The sequence below is a fragment of the Gossypium arboreum genome, chromosome 3 (assembly GCF_025698485.1).
Source record: "Gossypium arboreum isolate Shixiya-1 chromosome 3, ASM2569848v2, whole genome shotgun sequence".
In the NCBI taxonomy this organism is placed as follows: Eukaryota; Viridiplantae; Streptophyta; class Magnoliopsida; order Malvales; family Malvaceae; genus Gossypium; species Gossypium arboreum.
In genome coordinates, this window is record NC_069072.1 from 40,003,007 (window position 1) to 40,017,826 (window position 14,820).

At 34.3% G+C, this 14,820-nt stretch overlaps 2 protein-coding genes across 2 annotated transcripts; both read left to right on the forward strand.

Moving 5' to 3' along the window:
* Nucleotides 1–201: 201 nt before the first annotated feature.
* LOC108474545 (aldo-keto reductase family 4 member C10-like) lies at nt 202–3,343 on the forward strand. Its single transcript, XM_053026261.1, has 4 exons — nt 202–223; nt 337–719; nt 1,248–1,502; nt 2,769–3,343. Exons 1-4 carry the CDS (start codon nt 202–204, stop codon nt 3,027–3,029), a joined length of 921 nt encoding a protein of 306 aa, XP_052882221.1. The 3' UTR covers nt 3,030–3,343.
* A 584-nt stretch (nt 3,344–3,927) lies between these two features.
* LOC108475965 (probable splicing factor 3A subunit 1) lies at nt 3,928–8,052 on the forward strand. Its single transcript, XM_017777978.2, has 3 exons — nt 3,928–4,163; nt 4,442–6,689; nt 6,809–8,052. The coding sequence occupies exons 2-3, from the start codon at nt 4,506–4,508 to the stop codon at nt 7,076–7,078; spliced, it is 2,454 nt and encodes an 817-aa protein (XP_017633467.1). The 5' UTR covers nt 3,928–4,163; nt 4,442–4,505; the 3' UTR covers nt 7,079–8,052.
* The last annotated feature ends 6,768 nt before the right edge of the window (nt 8,053–14,820 follow it).

Consider the following 14,820-nt stretch of genomic DNA (forward strand, 5'->3'; position numbering starts at 1 on the left):
AATCAAGATAGGAAAAAAAGGTATAATTTAAATAGCAATTTGTGAGTTAAGCTAATATTATATTAATAAGGGTGCATTTATTTGGAAGTAAAATATTTTCAGGAAAAACATTTCAGCCTTTTCGTTTGTTTGGCTGAAAATATTTTCCTACTGTAAAATCTTTTACAAAACACATTAAATGAGATGAGTATTTTAGGGAAAATGGCTTACAGATTTTTAATCGGTAAGACATTTTTCAGAATATCTTCCTCCCCTCCACCATATTCTTTCTCCTTATTCCGTTTTCATCTTCCTTCTTCTTCTTCATCCAATTCCCTTCTTCATCTGTTCTGTAAGTTTTTTATGCTTTTTGTTTTCTGTATTTCAGGCGATGTGTTGATTGCAAAAATGTAGGGAAGTCTTTCGGCTCTGTTTCATGCTCGATTTGCCTCGAAACGGTTACTGATAATGGGGATCAGTCGTGGGCTAAGCTTCAATGTGGGCATCAATTTCATTTGATGCATTGGCCTGAGAGCTCTGGTTTTGGTGATGCAACTGATCCGCCTTTGAAGTCTGCGAGTGAGCATAGGCAGTTTCTGAATCGCCTCAAGAAGGTATGGAAGGCCATGGAAGGCCTAGTCGATTCTGGTTTAGTTCAAGCTATCGGTGTTAGCAATTTCGGTGTTCATCAGATCAAAGAATTGATTAAATTCGCAAAAATCGTACTTGCTGTTAATCAGGTATGATAGATTTTCACGCATTTTTTAACTTTACATTTGTTACAGTCTTCGATCTTTTTGTAGATTTGTTGAGAACTTTACCGTGAAATTAAAGGAATGCTTACATATTTGTCCATATGTTGATTGATGTGTAATCATTGGAATAATTGTTGGTGACTCAAATGTGAAATTTGCTAGCATAAATCTATGAACTTTTGCTTGCATTCATTTAATTTGAGATGATTTCTAAGTTCTCTTTTTGATCCAAATATATTTGCCTAGCTAAGAACACGGAGTTGGTGAGCTCCAGTCCTTTCTACAATGTTCGAATGCGAGTCCGCAACATTTGAGGCAAACTTTACTAGTTGATGGACTTAGAATATTTGTTTATGTTGTAGTTGATGCACATCGTTTTGTTTGTCACTTCGATTTCGTAAGACTTTTCCAGATATTGACCTTTATTGTTCTCGTTGATCTCTTTCTGTTTTTTGAATCCCATATCTGGCGAAATTCATTGAGTTATACAACTAATTCATATTTTTTTTATAGGTGGAGTTGCATCCTTTTTGGAGGCAAGATGAGCTGGTGAAGTTCTGCCAAATGAAGTGTATCCATGTATCGGCGCATACACTTTTGGAAGTACCTACTTCAAGTCCTGGAGTGTCCGATAGTGGATCGGGTGGGGAATATGAACTCGGAACTCCTCGGATTTCATTTTGGAGGTCTAGATCAGTACATGGACCGATGCTGAAATTATCAATTGTTGGAGAGATAGCAGATAGGCACAAAAAGACAACTGAGCAGGTATACCTTTTATTAACAATATCATCTCTAGTTTTACTTTATTTATCATTCTACCTTCCGTTTTCTGTGTTTCTTCGGACCTAAAGTAGGCTAATGAACAACTTCAAATTTGTTGACAGTATGTTGACCTCATCATTGATGTAAAATATCAACCTATTGATCCTGGTAACTGACAAATTATTTTATCCCTTTGTTTTCGGATTTATGGGATCATTTCTGAATGTCAAAATGATATAAGGTGGAAGGTACAATAATAAACACAATTGAACTATTTTATATTATTACCGGTGTCTGAAGTGCGCAAGTATATAATGAATGCTTATGGATACAAAATTTAGATGCGTCCTGCTTAGGGTCTAACTAAGTCTATACTTTTAGCAGAAACAAAACTGAGAAGAGTTGGGAATATCAGTATCTTTTGTGGGAGAAAACAAAAATCCATATTATAGGATTCACTTATATGCATCAATGTGTCAGACTTTATGAAACAATTTAAGACTAGTTGCCATTTCACAACAAAAGTAAAGAGGGAGGGGCTTCCTTACCCAACTCTTCCCCGTATGCTTATGGTTAAATTTGTTGAATCTCTAGGTCAGTCTTGTATGCCCAACTACTTTCTAGTAGCCGAATTTAGATCTTTCAGATGCTATAACCTTGCATTCAGCAAAGTGGACAAAAGACTCACAGAACTAACACAAAGCTTGAACATTGGAGAAAAAGAGTTGCATTCAACTCCGTCCCAACAAAATAACACCATATAATAAGGGAAGCCTACAACTGATTAAAGTTATCTGTGCAAGGAACAGTCTTATGCTTTTATGAGTATATATGTTTGTATTATCATGATTGGGCTGTAATAGATGTGTTTGGAAATGCGATGAGATATGCAACAGGATTGGCCCAAGGATTTTTTTCTTTTAACATCAGCATGATGGTTGGCATGGGATATCTTATGTATTTAAAACTTCATATATATAGTGCATGGTTTTCTTATCAAACTTACAACTACAAGAATCCAAATTTGTGGGTTATTTAGCATGTCTGTCATTTTCGGAGCATTTAGGATCACGATCATTTATGGTAGAGCAAATGTTGATCATAACAGCCATTTTTATTAGAACTATGTTACTTGGACTCTAAGTCCGATGTGGGTATGTTAATTTTTCTCAGTTTTTCCATGTATTTGAAAGATTTTTGGAAGGTTGTATCTCCGTATCCATGTCTGAATATGTTCTTGACATGTCCGTCTGCTTTGCTTGTTTGCAGGTAATTTTATGGTGGGGGTTTCAAAGAGGAACCAGTGTTCTACCATGTAGCCTAAAACCCGACAGGATAAAGCAAAACATTGACATATTTAACTGGTCTCTGTCAGATGATGAGTGGAAGCGCTTGAATCGGATTGAACCACAGGTATGTTTATATGGAGATGGTCCTTTGAACAATCTCTCCGATCGAGGCTTCATGTTTGGTAGTGGTCCTCTTCAAGCTGTTCGAGCAATAGAAGATGACGCTGTATTCAATGCCTAATATGTTGTGAGCATGTTGTTTTAAGGATAATGTCCCGGTTTTACATTCAATCATGTCATTGCTCGGTTATAATATTTGCTGTTGCGTCGCCATCATTAGCATAACTTTGATTTTGTTGACGATGGATAGAAAGTCAAAGAGAAGAACATTGTAATTGATCTGTAGTTGCAGGTTTTACTTTTTATATGAACAAATGGTGTTTCATATATATGTGTGCAAACATGTTTTGTTTGTAAAACATCATTTGTGCTCTTCTTCTTAGCTTCATGAATGCACAAATCAATTAAAACTCAGAGCCATTTGTTTGCTTGAAATAGTCATTTTCATTGGTGGAGAAAATTCCATTGTAGTGCTATAATCTTTCTTTGCATTTGTTGTTTCCTCTGCAAGGTGTAGGCTTATTGATGTTCTGGGCATTGTTTAGGTAAGTTTTCAGGCACTAGCGTAACATGGGTATGCATGCCCCCATTTAAGTGCATTTGTCGTGTATCTTTTCTGTTCTCTTGCAAAATGTTGTTTATGTGATCAAACATTTAGGAAATTTGCCAAACAATAGAAAATATTTTACACAGATTCATTCAAACACCAGAAAAGTAAATTATTTCTAGAAAAGTAAATTATTTTCCAGAAATCATTTTTCGGAAAATATTTTACTGGCAAACAAACGGAGCTTAAGATTAAAAATATAAAATAAGTAATTTCAAACATAAAAATTTATTATTATTAGAAAACATAATTATATTCGATAATTAAATTTTATTAACATGATTTTATAATGTAATTTCTCCACTCATAAAATTCAATACTTAATGTTTCGGTTTATCAAATAACATCTAAATTAGGAAAAAAAAAAAAAAACTTTAAGTATCAAGTTGGGAGAATGCATGAAGTTTAGGGGCCAAATGGGAATTTAAACCATTTATAAAAGGGCTTGGGCTTTAAATATTCAACAACGAGCCAACTACCAGCCTACCGTGTTATAAACCCTAATGCGCCACCATCCTTCCTTTTTCGGAAAAAATTCTGTTTGCCCTCATTCTTAAACACTCTTATCTTTGAAATCCTCCATAATAAAATTTTTCCTCTGATTCGCAGCGCAGATTTAAAGAAAAAGAGACGGAAGGGGATTTTCAGGTTAGCTTCACGCCTTTCTTTTCTTCTATTAATATCTCTCTTTTTATGTCCCTTTGATCGGTGGCGATGTTTTTGTTACGAATTTTCGGTTTCTGGATTTGCAATCTGTAATTTATTAGTTCTTTTAGAAGAAAATCCTCGTAAGAAATTTGACCTAAAGGACGTAACAAGTTTAAGTTTCATTATACTGTTTATTTTTGTGCCCTAACATTTTCATAGATTTTCAACCAGTTTTTGGAATAGACTGATTTATTTTGTTTAAAATTTGTTAATTGCAGGTTCATGGTGGTTGATTTTAATTTTCGTCTATAAGTTAGGGTTTTTTTTGTTAGTCTAGTGAAAATGCCAGGGGTAATGCCAATATTGCCCCTTCCGGCACCCCCTTCTGATGGGGATTTAGGCCCATTACCTCCATCTCAGGTGCCAGAGGCTCAAAATGAGGAGATTCAAACGAATGAAGAACAGAACAAAGCTAACTCAGTTGCAACTCATACTAGAACTATTGGAATCATTCATCCTCCTCCTGATATTAGAAATATTGTTGATAAAACTGCTCAGTTTGTTGCCAAAAATGGACCCGAATTCGAGAAAAGAATCATTGCTAATAACGCTAACAATGTCAAGTTCAATTTCTTGACTAGTTCAGATCCATACCATGCTTATTATCAACATAGGTTGTCTGAGTTTCGTGCTCAGAATCAGAACCAGCCCAACTCCCAGCAGCAGCAGCCGCAATTGCAGTCTGCTGATTCAGCTCCAGCTGAGACTGCTACAGCTGCAGCTGCAGATGGGAATGATGCAGTAGTGGCAGTAGCTAAGCCTGATCCCGCTTCGCTGTTTAGACTGCCTGTGCGGAAGAATCTTGAACCACCGGAAGCAGCCCAATATACTGTTAGACTTCCTGAAGGGATTACAGGGGAAGAGTTGGATATTATTAAGCTGACTGCACAGTTTGTTGCACGAAATGGGAAATCATTCTTGACTGGGTTGACCAGTAGGGAGATTAATAATCCCCAGTTCAATTTTTTAAGGCCTACTCACAGTATGTTTACCTTTTTCACCGAACTTGCTGATGCATATTCCAAAGTGTTGATGCCTCCAAAGGGCTTGACAGAAAAGTTGAGGAAGAGTGTTGTTGATATGACAACTGTGCTTGAGAGGTGCTTGCACCGGCTGGAATGGGAACGCTCGCAGGAGCAGGCAAGGCAGAAAGCTGAGGATGAAATTGAGCAGGAGAGAATGCAAATGGCAATGATTGATTGGCATGATTTTGTTGTGGTTGAGACTATAGACTTTGCTGATGACGAGGACGAGGACTTACCTCCCCCAATGACCATTGAGGAGGTAATAAGGAGGAGCAAGATCACTGCTATGGAAGAAGATGAGATTGTTGAGCCTGGAAAGGAGGTGGAAATGGAAATGGATGAAGAAGAGGTACAGCTTGTTGAGGAAGGCATGAGAGCTGCTAGCATTGGAGAGAATGATGGTGAGAAGAAGGATATAAGGGTAAATGAGGACCCTGAACCACCAATGAGAATTGTGAAGAACTGGAAGAGGCCTGAGGAGAGAATCACTGCTGAAAGAGATCCTACCAAGTTTGTTGTCTCACCAATAACTGGTGAGCTAATTCCCATTAATGAGATGTCTGAACACATGAGAATTTCCTTAATTGATCCCAAGTACAAGGAGCAGAAAGAAAGGATGTTTGCGAAGATTAGGGAGACAACTCTTGCTCAGGATGATGAGATATCTAGAAACATTGTGGGACTTGCACGCACACGTCCTGATATCTTTGGTACCACTGAGGAAGAAGTATCTAATGCTGTCAAGGCTGAAATTGAGAAAAAGAAAGATGAGCAACCAAAACAGGTTATATGGGATGGTCACACTGGAAGCATTGGACGAACCGCAAACCAGGCTATGTCTCAAACCATCATGGGAGAAGATCAAAATGATGCTGCTAACAGCATTTCACAGAACCTTCCTGGTCCTGCTGCTCCTCCTCCTCGACCTGGTGTCCCATCAGTTCGTCCCCTCCCCCCACCTCCTGGACTAGCTTTAAACCTCCCTCGTGTTCCTCCAAATGCTCCCCAATATTCTGCCGCATCTAGTGGGGGGCTTCCTATGTCGTTACCTCAACCTCGTCCAATTGGTGTTCCAGTAATGCAGTCAATGCGTCAGGCACCACCTCCTATGCAGATGGCACCTGGCCAACAATCCATGATGATGAATCGACCACCACAAATGTCTCCAACAATGTCCATGAACCCAGTTAATATGCCTGTGCCCCCTCCACCTGGTTCTCAATTTACTGCTGTCTCAGTTCCTCGACCCTTTGCCCCACTTCCTGTCCCACCACCTTCTATGCCCATGATGCAGCCACCTCCACCTTTGCCTCAAGGAATTCCTCCACCACCACCACCTGAAGAAGCTCCTCCACCACTTCCTGATGAGCCAGAGCCAAAAAGACAGAAACTTGATGATGCCAAGCTTGTTCCAGAAGATCAGTTTCTTGCTCAACATCCGGTATGGGGAGCTGTTGCTTTTTCCCAAGTTTTGTTTCTTTGTGTTTCTTTTAACATATTTGTCGCATGGTATCTTTAATTTATTATGCTCTGATTGTTATTGGTGGTTCTATCTTTTAGGGTCCTGCTTGCATTACTGTGTCTGTTCCCAACCTTGATGAAGGGAATCTCAAAGGACAACTTCTTGAGATCACTGTGCAGGCCTTATCTGAAACAGTTGGCAGTTTGAAGGAGAAAATTGCAGGGGAAATTCAGCTTCCTGCAAATAAGCAGAAATTGAGTGGAAAAGCTGGGTTTCTGAAGGACAATATGACCCTTGCATATTACAATGTTGGAGCAGGAGAAACGCTTGCTCTTTCATTGAGGGAACGTGGTGGGAGGAAGAGGTGATGAGTTTTTTGAACGAGGCTATCCAAGCTTCCAGTGGGAACTTAAAAATTATCGTGGGATTCTTATCTCAATCCTCTTTGTTGTTATATTTTGGAGATTAAAGTGGCTTGGTCTTGTACTACTAGGATTACTATCATAATATTACTGCTATAGTTAAAACATGTCTTGTTCTTTTAATCTGATGGCAAGTCTGATATCTACTACAGATCTGGCATTTTGGCGAGCCTCTCAGGGGCAATGGAAGTATAGGCATCCTTTAGCTTAGGGAGACAAGTTACCCTGTTATGTCAACAACCAATTATTGCTTCCCTATGAATCTGCACTGGGTTTACCACTAATATAACTATCTACATATTTTGCCCACGTTAATGATCATGAAAGTGTCTTGTTAAGTTATATATCGTGGCAAATAGTGTGATATTTGGGTCTTGGCCCAGGAAAAAGTTTGAATAGATTATGCTGAGCAGCACATCTCCCAGTTGTGTGACTATGTCACACCACTCACCAAAGGCTTTTCTGAGCAAATTTCTCTGATGTTTACTCTTATTGGATTTGGTCAACGATGATTGATGCAATGATATCTTTTGATCCTGTAGACATTTTCACTTCAGAAAAGCCATTTGTTTGGAGTCATGGTCAAGGATGTTGTTATGTGAAACCTGAGAAGCTATCACAGGTGGTGTTTCAGGACCGCAGGTGCTGGTGGCGGTGGCTTGTCATTTGACATTTCCAATGTCGTAGAAGCAATTGTGTTTCCTTGTATTTTTACGGATTCTTTTTAAAGCTGCTATTTCTTTGTTTTTGTTTTAATTGCAGCATTGGTTGGGTGGCTAGTCTCTAGATAGAGTTCATGGTAGACATTGGCGCTATATATTGACATCTTTTTCTTGAGAATGTCTTTGTATTCTTTAGCTGCACTATAAGCAAACAAACTGATTAGCTTTCATAAATTTGAATAAACAAATTGTCAAATATCTGTGACCTGTGCTTGGGCTTTGATAATTACCTCTTTTGTTAGTTGCACATTATAACATTTCTCTCAAGCTACACGCCAATTACAGCAATGTTGAATTTTCAGTTATTGTATTTTGTTCAAATTTGAGATTTAATCTTTATATTTTAAATTTTGACATTTTGGATGCTTTATTTTGCAATATCATTAGTAAGTCTATTATGATTAAAATACAGATATGTATTTTTAAGATTATAATTAAATATTAATGTATTTCTATGAACTGTAAACATCGTTAAATTTTCTATTAAACTCATAAATGATTACAATTTTTTTTACATTGTTACCAAGTGAGTTTTTTTTTAATTTCAAAATATCACACTAAAATATTTAATAGAAGAATTCTAATAGTATTAATAATTGGACTTGAATTTTAAATACGAAAAATAGAAAAACTTAACTTCCTAAAAATAAAAGTACAATGCTTAAATCAATGACAAGTACTTTGGAAATATTTTAACCTTTAAAATATTTACTTTATAGTTTAGCCTAAAAATAATTAATCGAATGCAAAACATAAGTGGAAAGATTCTAGATGAAATAAATGTAAAATTTTAAAAAATGATAAATTTCAAAATTACACTAGTTCTGATCAAATTTGTATTGTGCTTGTGCTTCAATTTATTGGTTATAATTGCATATATAATTTTTTTTACTTAATTTTTACAAATAATTAGTATGATTAACACTGCGGTATAATTTTATGTTTATTTATTGTATACAAAATAATTATATTTATTTAATGTGAAAAGAATTAAATAATTATATTTACTTGATATAAAAAGAATTGAATTTATTTTTCTTTTAATTATGGACAATTAAATGTAAGTTGAAATTTTATGGTTTTTAAAGTTATAAATACAATTATAAATACAAATTTGAATAATTAAAATTAGAATCAAGTATTATAAATAACAAAAGTCTGATAATGAAAATTTATTTAAAAAGTTTCAAATTTTCAAACAAAAAAGTATCTAAATTTTTTTCCTAATTTTCAATAAAATTCCAAAATTTGTTAAAATAATAAAACTCTTCAAATTTTAATTAAAACAAAAGAAAGTAAAAGAAAAATAGATAAAATTTTAAAATATAAATGTTTTCAAATTTATAATAAAACTTTTAAATTTTTTCTAAAATTTTAATTTTTTAAAAATTGAAAAAGAAATAAAATATATATTAAAAATCCAAAGAATGTAAAAAAAAAAAGTGACAAGAATTATGAAAAGAGTTGTTCAAAATTTAAAATTGAAGGAAAGAAAGTAATTTTGATAATTTTTAATGTATTAGGAAAGAAAGTAATTTTGATAATTTTTAATGTATTTTGTAACACCTTACACTCGAATCAATCGATAAATTTGGATACACAATGTCATATCCGTTGTAAGAGTAACTGAAACGGAACAAAGGCTTAACACCTAAACTAAAATAAACAAGTGTGGCATATGAATATTGATCAAATGATATGTTATAAGCATGAATAAGACCTCAATAACTTTAATATCTTAGGGTTATTACTCTTTTATTCTAGTAGGATTTTAAGAATTTTATTTTATTTATGTTTTAATAAATTATAAATTATTAGTGCTAAATTGGACTCATTTTCGAGTGTTTTTTATCTAATATAAGTTTGACATAGCATGGAGAAAGGATAACTTGATATATGCCATTATGAAAATTTTGTTGGAACATTTTCAATAATATTTGTAGTGTTCCAATAACTATAAATGTAATGGTGTAATTATTCAAAAGTTATATCTTTTTGGTTATTGACAAAGAATTATAACTATCCAAACAATATTATTTGAATAGTTATGTTTAATCAAGAGATATTAGATGACTCCTTATGTCTCTTCTTTTAAACATATTATAATTCGTAAAAGACACTATTGAAAGATGTCTCTATGAAGAGACATGAAAATTTTTATAAATAGGAATGAGATTTCATTTGAAAATCATACCAACAAGTTCTAATTTTTTTTTATCTTTCCTCCATCTAATATTACTAGATTGTTCTATAAAGAGTTACTGTAGAAATTCTTTATAGAAATTGATTTTCTTGTTGTACATTGCTCAATGCTTAGTGGAGTATTTTCTTCAGTGCAAAACACAAATAATCATCGGGCTTCATTGTATCCTCGAGGTTCATTTGCTTGAAACTCATTTGCACACTGAGTATATTTGGGGGTAAATTGAACCTTAAAGATAGTGGCTTGATACCCCCGCCTTAGAGCCTTGTCCTATTTCCTCGTTTTCTGTTCAAGTTAATGTTCGTGTTTCGTTCGTGTGTTTGAGATTTTCCTCACCAAAATTTTTGTACTAACAGTTTTCAGTTCCAACAAAAGATTTTTTTGCCTCCAATGAGTGCTAGCAAAAAACTTTCCGCTCCACTCCACCAAGCGTTGATAGACACTTTCTGCTCCAATAGAAAGTTTGTTCAATGGGGCAACGCGAGTGCCTAAACCTATTCACTATGGATCCCAACCAATATACACATTTTTAACATAAAAACAAATTAAAAACACAAAAGATCAAGGAATCTAATTCACTATATCAAAATATAGATAGACAAGTAATTGGTAATATTAAAGCACATATAAGTCCACTCAAACCAAAAATTAAAGTTTGTTTATGAAATTGCTATAAGTTAAAAAATATGTAACTAACATCTATGTCAAATGATCACAACATCTAATTATTCAAACCCATATATAAAGCATGTAAGAAAAATCCTTATGACTTAGGTACATGTTATTTATTCCACTAAATCTAAAGAGGCATAATGGATTTAACAATAAAACTAAGTACTAAAGTTTTTGGTTGCTGGAAACTAATGAATCAACTTCCAAAGGTACATCTAAGCTTGTGCATGGTAACAAACAAAACCGTACACTAAGTAATGAAACTCAGTGATGTTAAAAAATTGATAATTCATAATATCAGAATATCAAGTAAATAAGCTAATCAACATGTAACGGTTCCGATTGATGGATCTTGTCATAGCCCAATTTTAGTGAAATCGGAATAGTGGTTTTGGGACCACATATCTGATCCGAAAATAAAATTTATTTTCATTTTATTACATGGTTGGTAATATGTTAGAAATGTCATGTGAAAATTCTGATAATAAAATTTTATCGATTAAGTACTTAATTACGAGATGGACTAAATCGCATAAAATGCAAAAGTTGAATTTTAGTAGCTAGAAGGATTAAATAGCTATGGAATTCAAAAATTGAGGTCCTTATATGGTAATTAGACCATTAAAAAAAGTATGTAGATATTTTAGTGACTCATCCATGGAAATTTAGAAAAAGGGCAAGGACTAAATTGGAAATTGAAATAATTTAATTAATTAAAAGATGATGAAAGAATTATCATCTTATTTTATATCATCATCTTCCCCAAAATTATACGAAAACCCTAGGAGAGAGAGAAGAAACTTTCATGGCTTAATTGGTAAGTTTTCTTGTCCCGTTTTTAGTAATTTTGATATTTTTGAAACTGGGATAGCTTAATCTATCTATTTGGAGGATCAATTTGAAAAGTTATCAAGGTATGGAAATTAGGTCATGGATGAATATGCTGAAAATTTAAAATTTATGGTGGAAAATAAAAGGTTGTTGATAGATAAACAACTTTTACAAAGTGATTTTTGATGAAAATATGATTTAGGGACTAAAATGTAAAGTTGTGAAAATTGATGAAAAATTCTAAAATTTATAAAAAATATGTGCTGTAAGTTTTATGTTGAAATTTTGGTTAGGCTTGGAATAGGGAGTAAATTGAATAAATTTCATTTTCCGAGCCTAGAAGGAAATTGGAATTTATGGAAAAGTTGGGGGCAAAATGGTAATTTTGCCTAGGATGTAAAAAGAGTCCAAATAAATATGAAATGTGTGAAATTGACGATTAAAATTATTTATATAGATCTGGACAACACAAATTTGAGGTTAGATCGACAAAAAGGAAAGGCTTCGGATTAGTAGATTATTTACGCGAACAAGTGTCAAGGTAAGTTCGTGTAACATAATCGAGCATGTAAATATGTTAACTTGAATGTTATGATTGTATGCAATATGATTTATATTTATGTGATTTACATTTATGTGAATATTATAAATGTGTGAAATGATTACATGTTTGGAAATGTTAGAAAAAGGGTAAAATCTCGTTTGAATATTGAATTTCGATGGATAAATGTGATTGACTTATAAAATGAGGTACTGCATTTGTTGCTGACGGGATTTAGCTCGGACGAGTAATCCAATTGATCTCATTATAGAAATGATTTAGCCCGGACGGGTAATCCTGATATAATCCCTCTCGAGCATATGTTACAATTAGGATTTAGCCTAGACTGGTAATCCTAATTGAGCTCTTCTGAGCATACGTTACATAAAGGATTTAGCCTGGACTGGTAATCCTGTAATACGATATGTGGCTCGAGAGTGTGTTCTTTGATTAAATGCCTTAATGGGTACTCTTGGATAAGAATTGACAAGTTATTGAATTGTACACCTTGAGTTACTACTTGAGTATCCATCGGAATGTCAATGATTCAATGGACACAACAATTGGCATGATAAGAGAATTATGGAATGAAATGAATAATGTCTTGAAGGAAAATTGTATGATGAGGTCATCCATGTTTACTTGATGTATATGAAAATTTTGTGACTAACATGTTTGATTGAATGCATGTGTTTAGGCAATTTTGCCAAGTTGATGGAAAACATGATATTGTATGCTTAGATTTAATAAACGGGATTGGTAAGTTTAGTTTCCGTTATATGAACTTACTAAGCATGTAATGCTTACTAGATCTTATTTTCCTTGTTTTATAGTGCTCGGAAGCTCACAAAGGTTGGAGATCATTGGAGCATCGTCACACTATCCACTAGCTTATTTTGGGTATATATAGTAAAATCATTTTGGTATAATGGCATGTATAGACTAACTTGGCTAGAGATGGCTTAAATATGTGGTTTGTAATCTAGCTATTGGAATGATTAGTAATGGTTTTTTTGATATATATATATATATATATATTTGTAATGTCATACTATGGTAGCTACATGCATGTTAAGTAGTTGATAAAATTATATCTAACATATGGAATATACCAAGGTAAGATTATAAACATGTATGTATGTAATGATATGCCATGTTGAATGATAGAGTTTGCTTAATTTGAATGCTTGAAAAGGTTGGTATTTGGATGTGAGTTTAAGTGCAAGTTATTGGTGTGATTTTGGGTGAGAAATGAAGCTTGAAATGGCTTCATTTTGTCCACATGGGTAGACACATGGGCGTGTTTCTAGACCGTGTGTAACACACGGCCTGGTACATAGGTGTGTGGTTAGGCCGTGTGTCCTCTGCACCTTAAATTTGAGAACTAGAATGCTCAAATTGAGCACACGGGCAGAGACATGGGCGTGTGTCTTAGCCGTGTGTGCTACACGGCCTAGGACACGGGCGTATGTCTTGGCCGTGTGAAACTTGCACCTAATTTCGAAGAATTTATTTAACCACATGGCCTAGCACACAGGTGTGTGGTCGACTGTGTGGTACAAGTTAAAGAGTTACACGGGGTCGAACACGGCATGCTGCATAGGCGTGTTGTAGGGTCACACGAGCGTGTCCCTTGGACCACATAGGCGTGTGAGCCCTGAAACTTAGAAAATTTTTGAAAATCTATGAAAAATTTTTAGAGTTTCCGATTAAGTTCCGACTCGATTCCAATGCTCATATTGGGCTTCGAGGGTCCATTTGAGGGGCGCAACGAATAATTTCAAAAAGTGAATAGTAATTGTTGTAAATTATCTATAAATGTTCTGAAAGTTCTGGCAATGCTCTGGAACTCTGTTCCGGCGATGGATACGGGTTAGGGGTTTATAGATCTTGTCACCAGACGATTCATAGGCAATTTGTCTGTCTTGTTAGGGCTCTTTCCTTACCTTTTACCCTTTCCATGCGAATGACCTATGTTAAAAAAATGGAACTCGTCAAAGGGAATTCCAGACCATAAGACTCGTTAAAGAGAATATCAAATCTTGTAAAAATTGGTTTAATTTGACTTAATTTTTTAGTGCTACCAACAGGCCTTTGAAATAGAGGTTATATAGGCTTACTTATTTGAATAAATGACATTAAGCTATGGAAACGAAAATAAATATTTTATATTAAGAAAGATTTTTAATATCTCTCTAAAATACTCATAAATAAAATCTCCTAAGAAAATAATAAACTAATATAATAATTGATTGACATGTAACACTACTCTCCTTCTGGAAAAAGAACTGGTCTGCAAGCTTGAGATTGAAACTCCTCTGAATCTTACGCAAAATCCTCGAGATCTTTTATCTTCAACCAAAACAAGTTTTTTTGCATTGTTGTTTGAATGAGTATGGTTCATCACAATTGTAACAAAAACCTTGTCTAATCACTCTGTGATGGTCGCTAAACTAACTAAAAATTTCAACTAAGGCAAGCGCACCTATCGAACAGTAGTATAGTTATGGTGAGATCTAAAATATCGTATCCACAAGGACTAAAAGTACTAGTAATTAGTATCTTTTTATTATCTAGCCTAAGAATTAAAGGGGTGTTTTTAAACTAAAATTAACTATTTAATTAACTAAGAACACGATAGAAATAAAAGTTGAAAAGTACTTTTGGAAGACCGATGGAGAAGACAATACCCAAGGAAGAATCCACCTAGACTTCACTT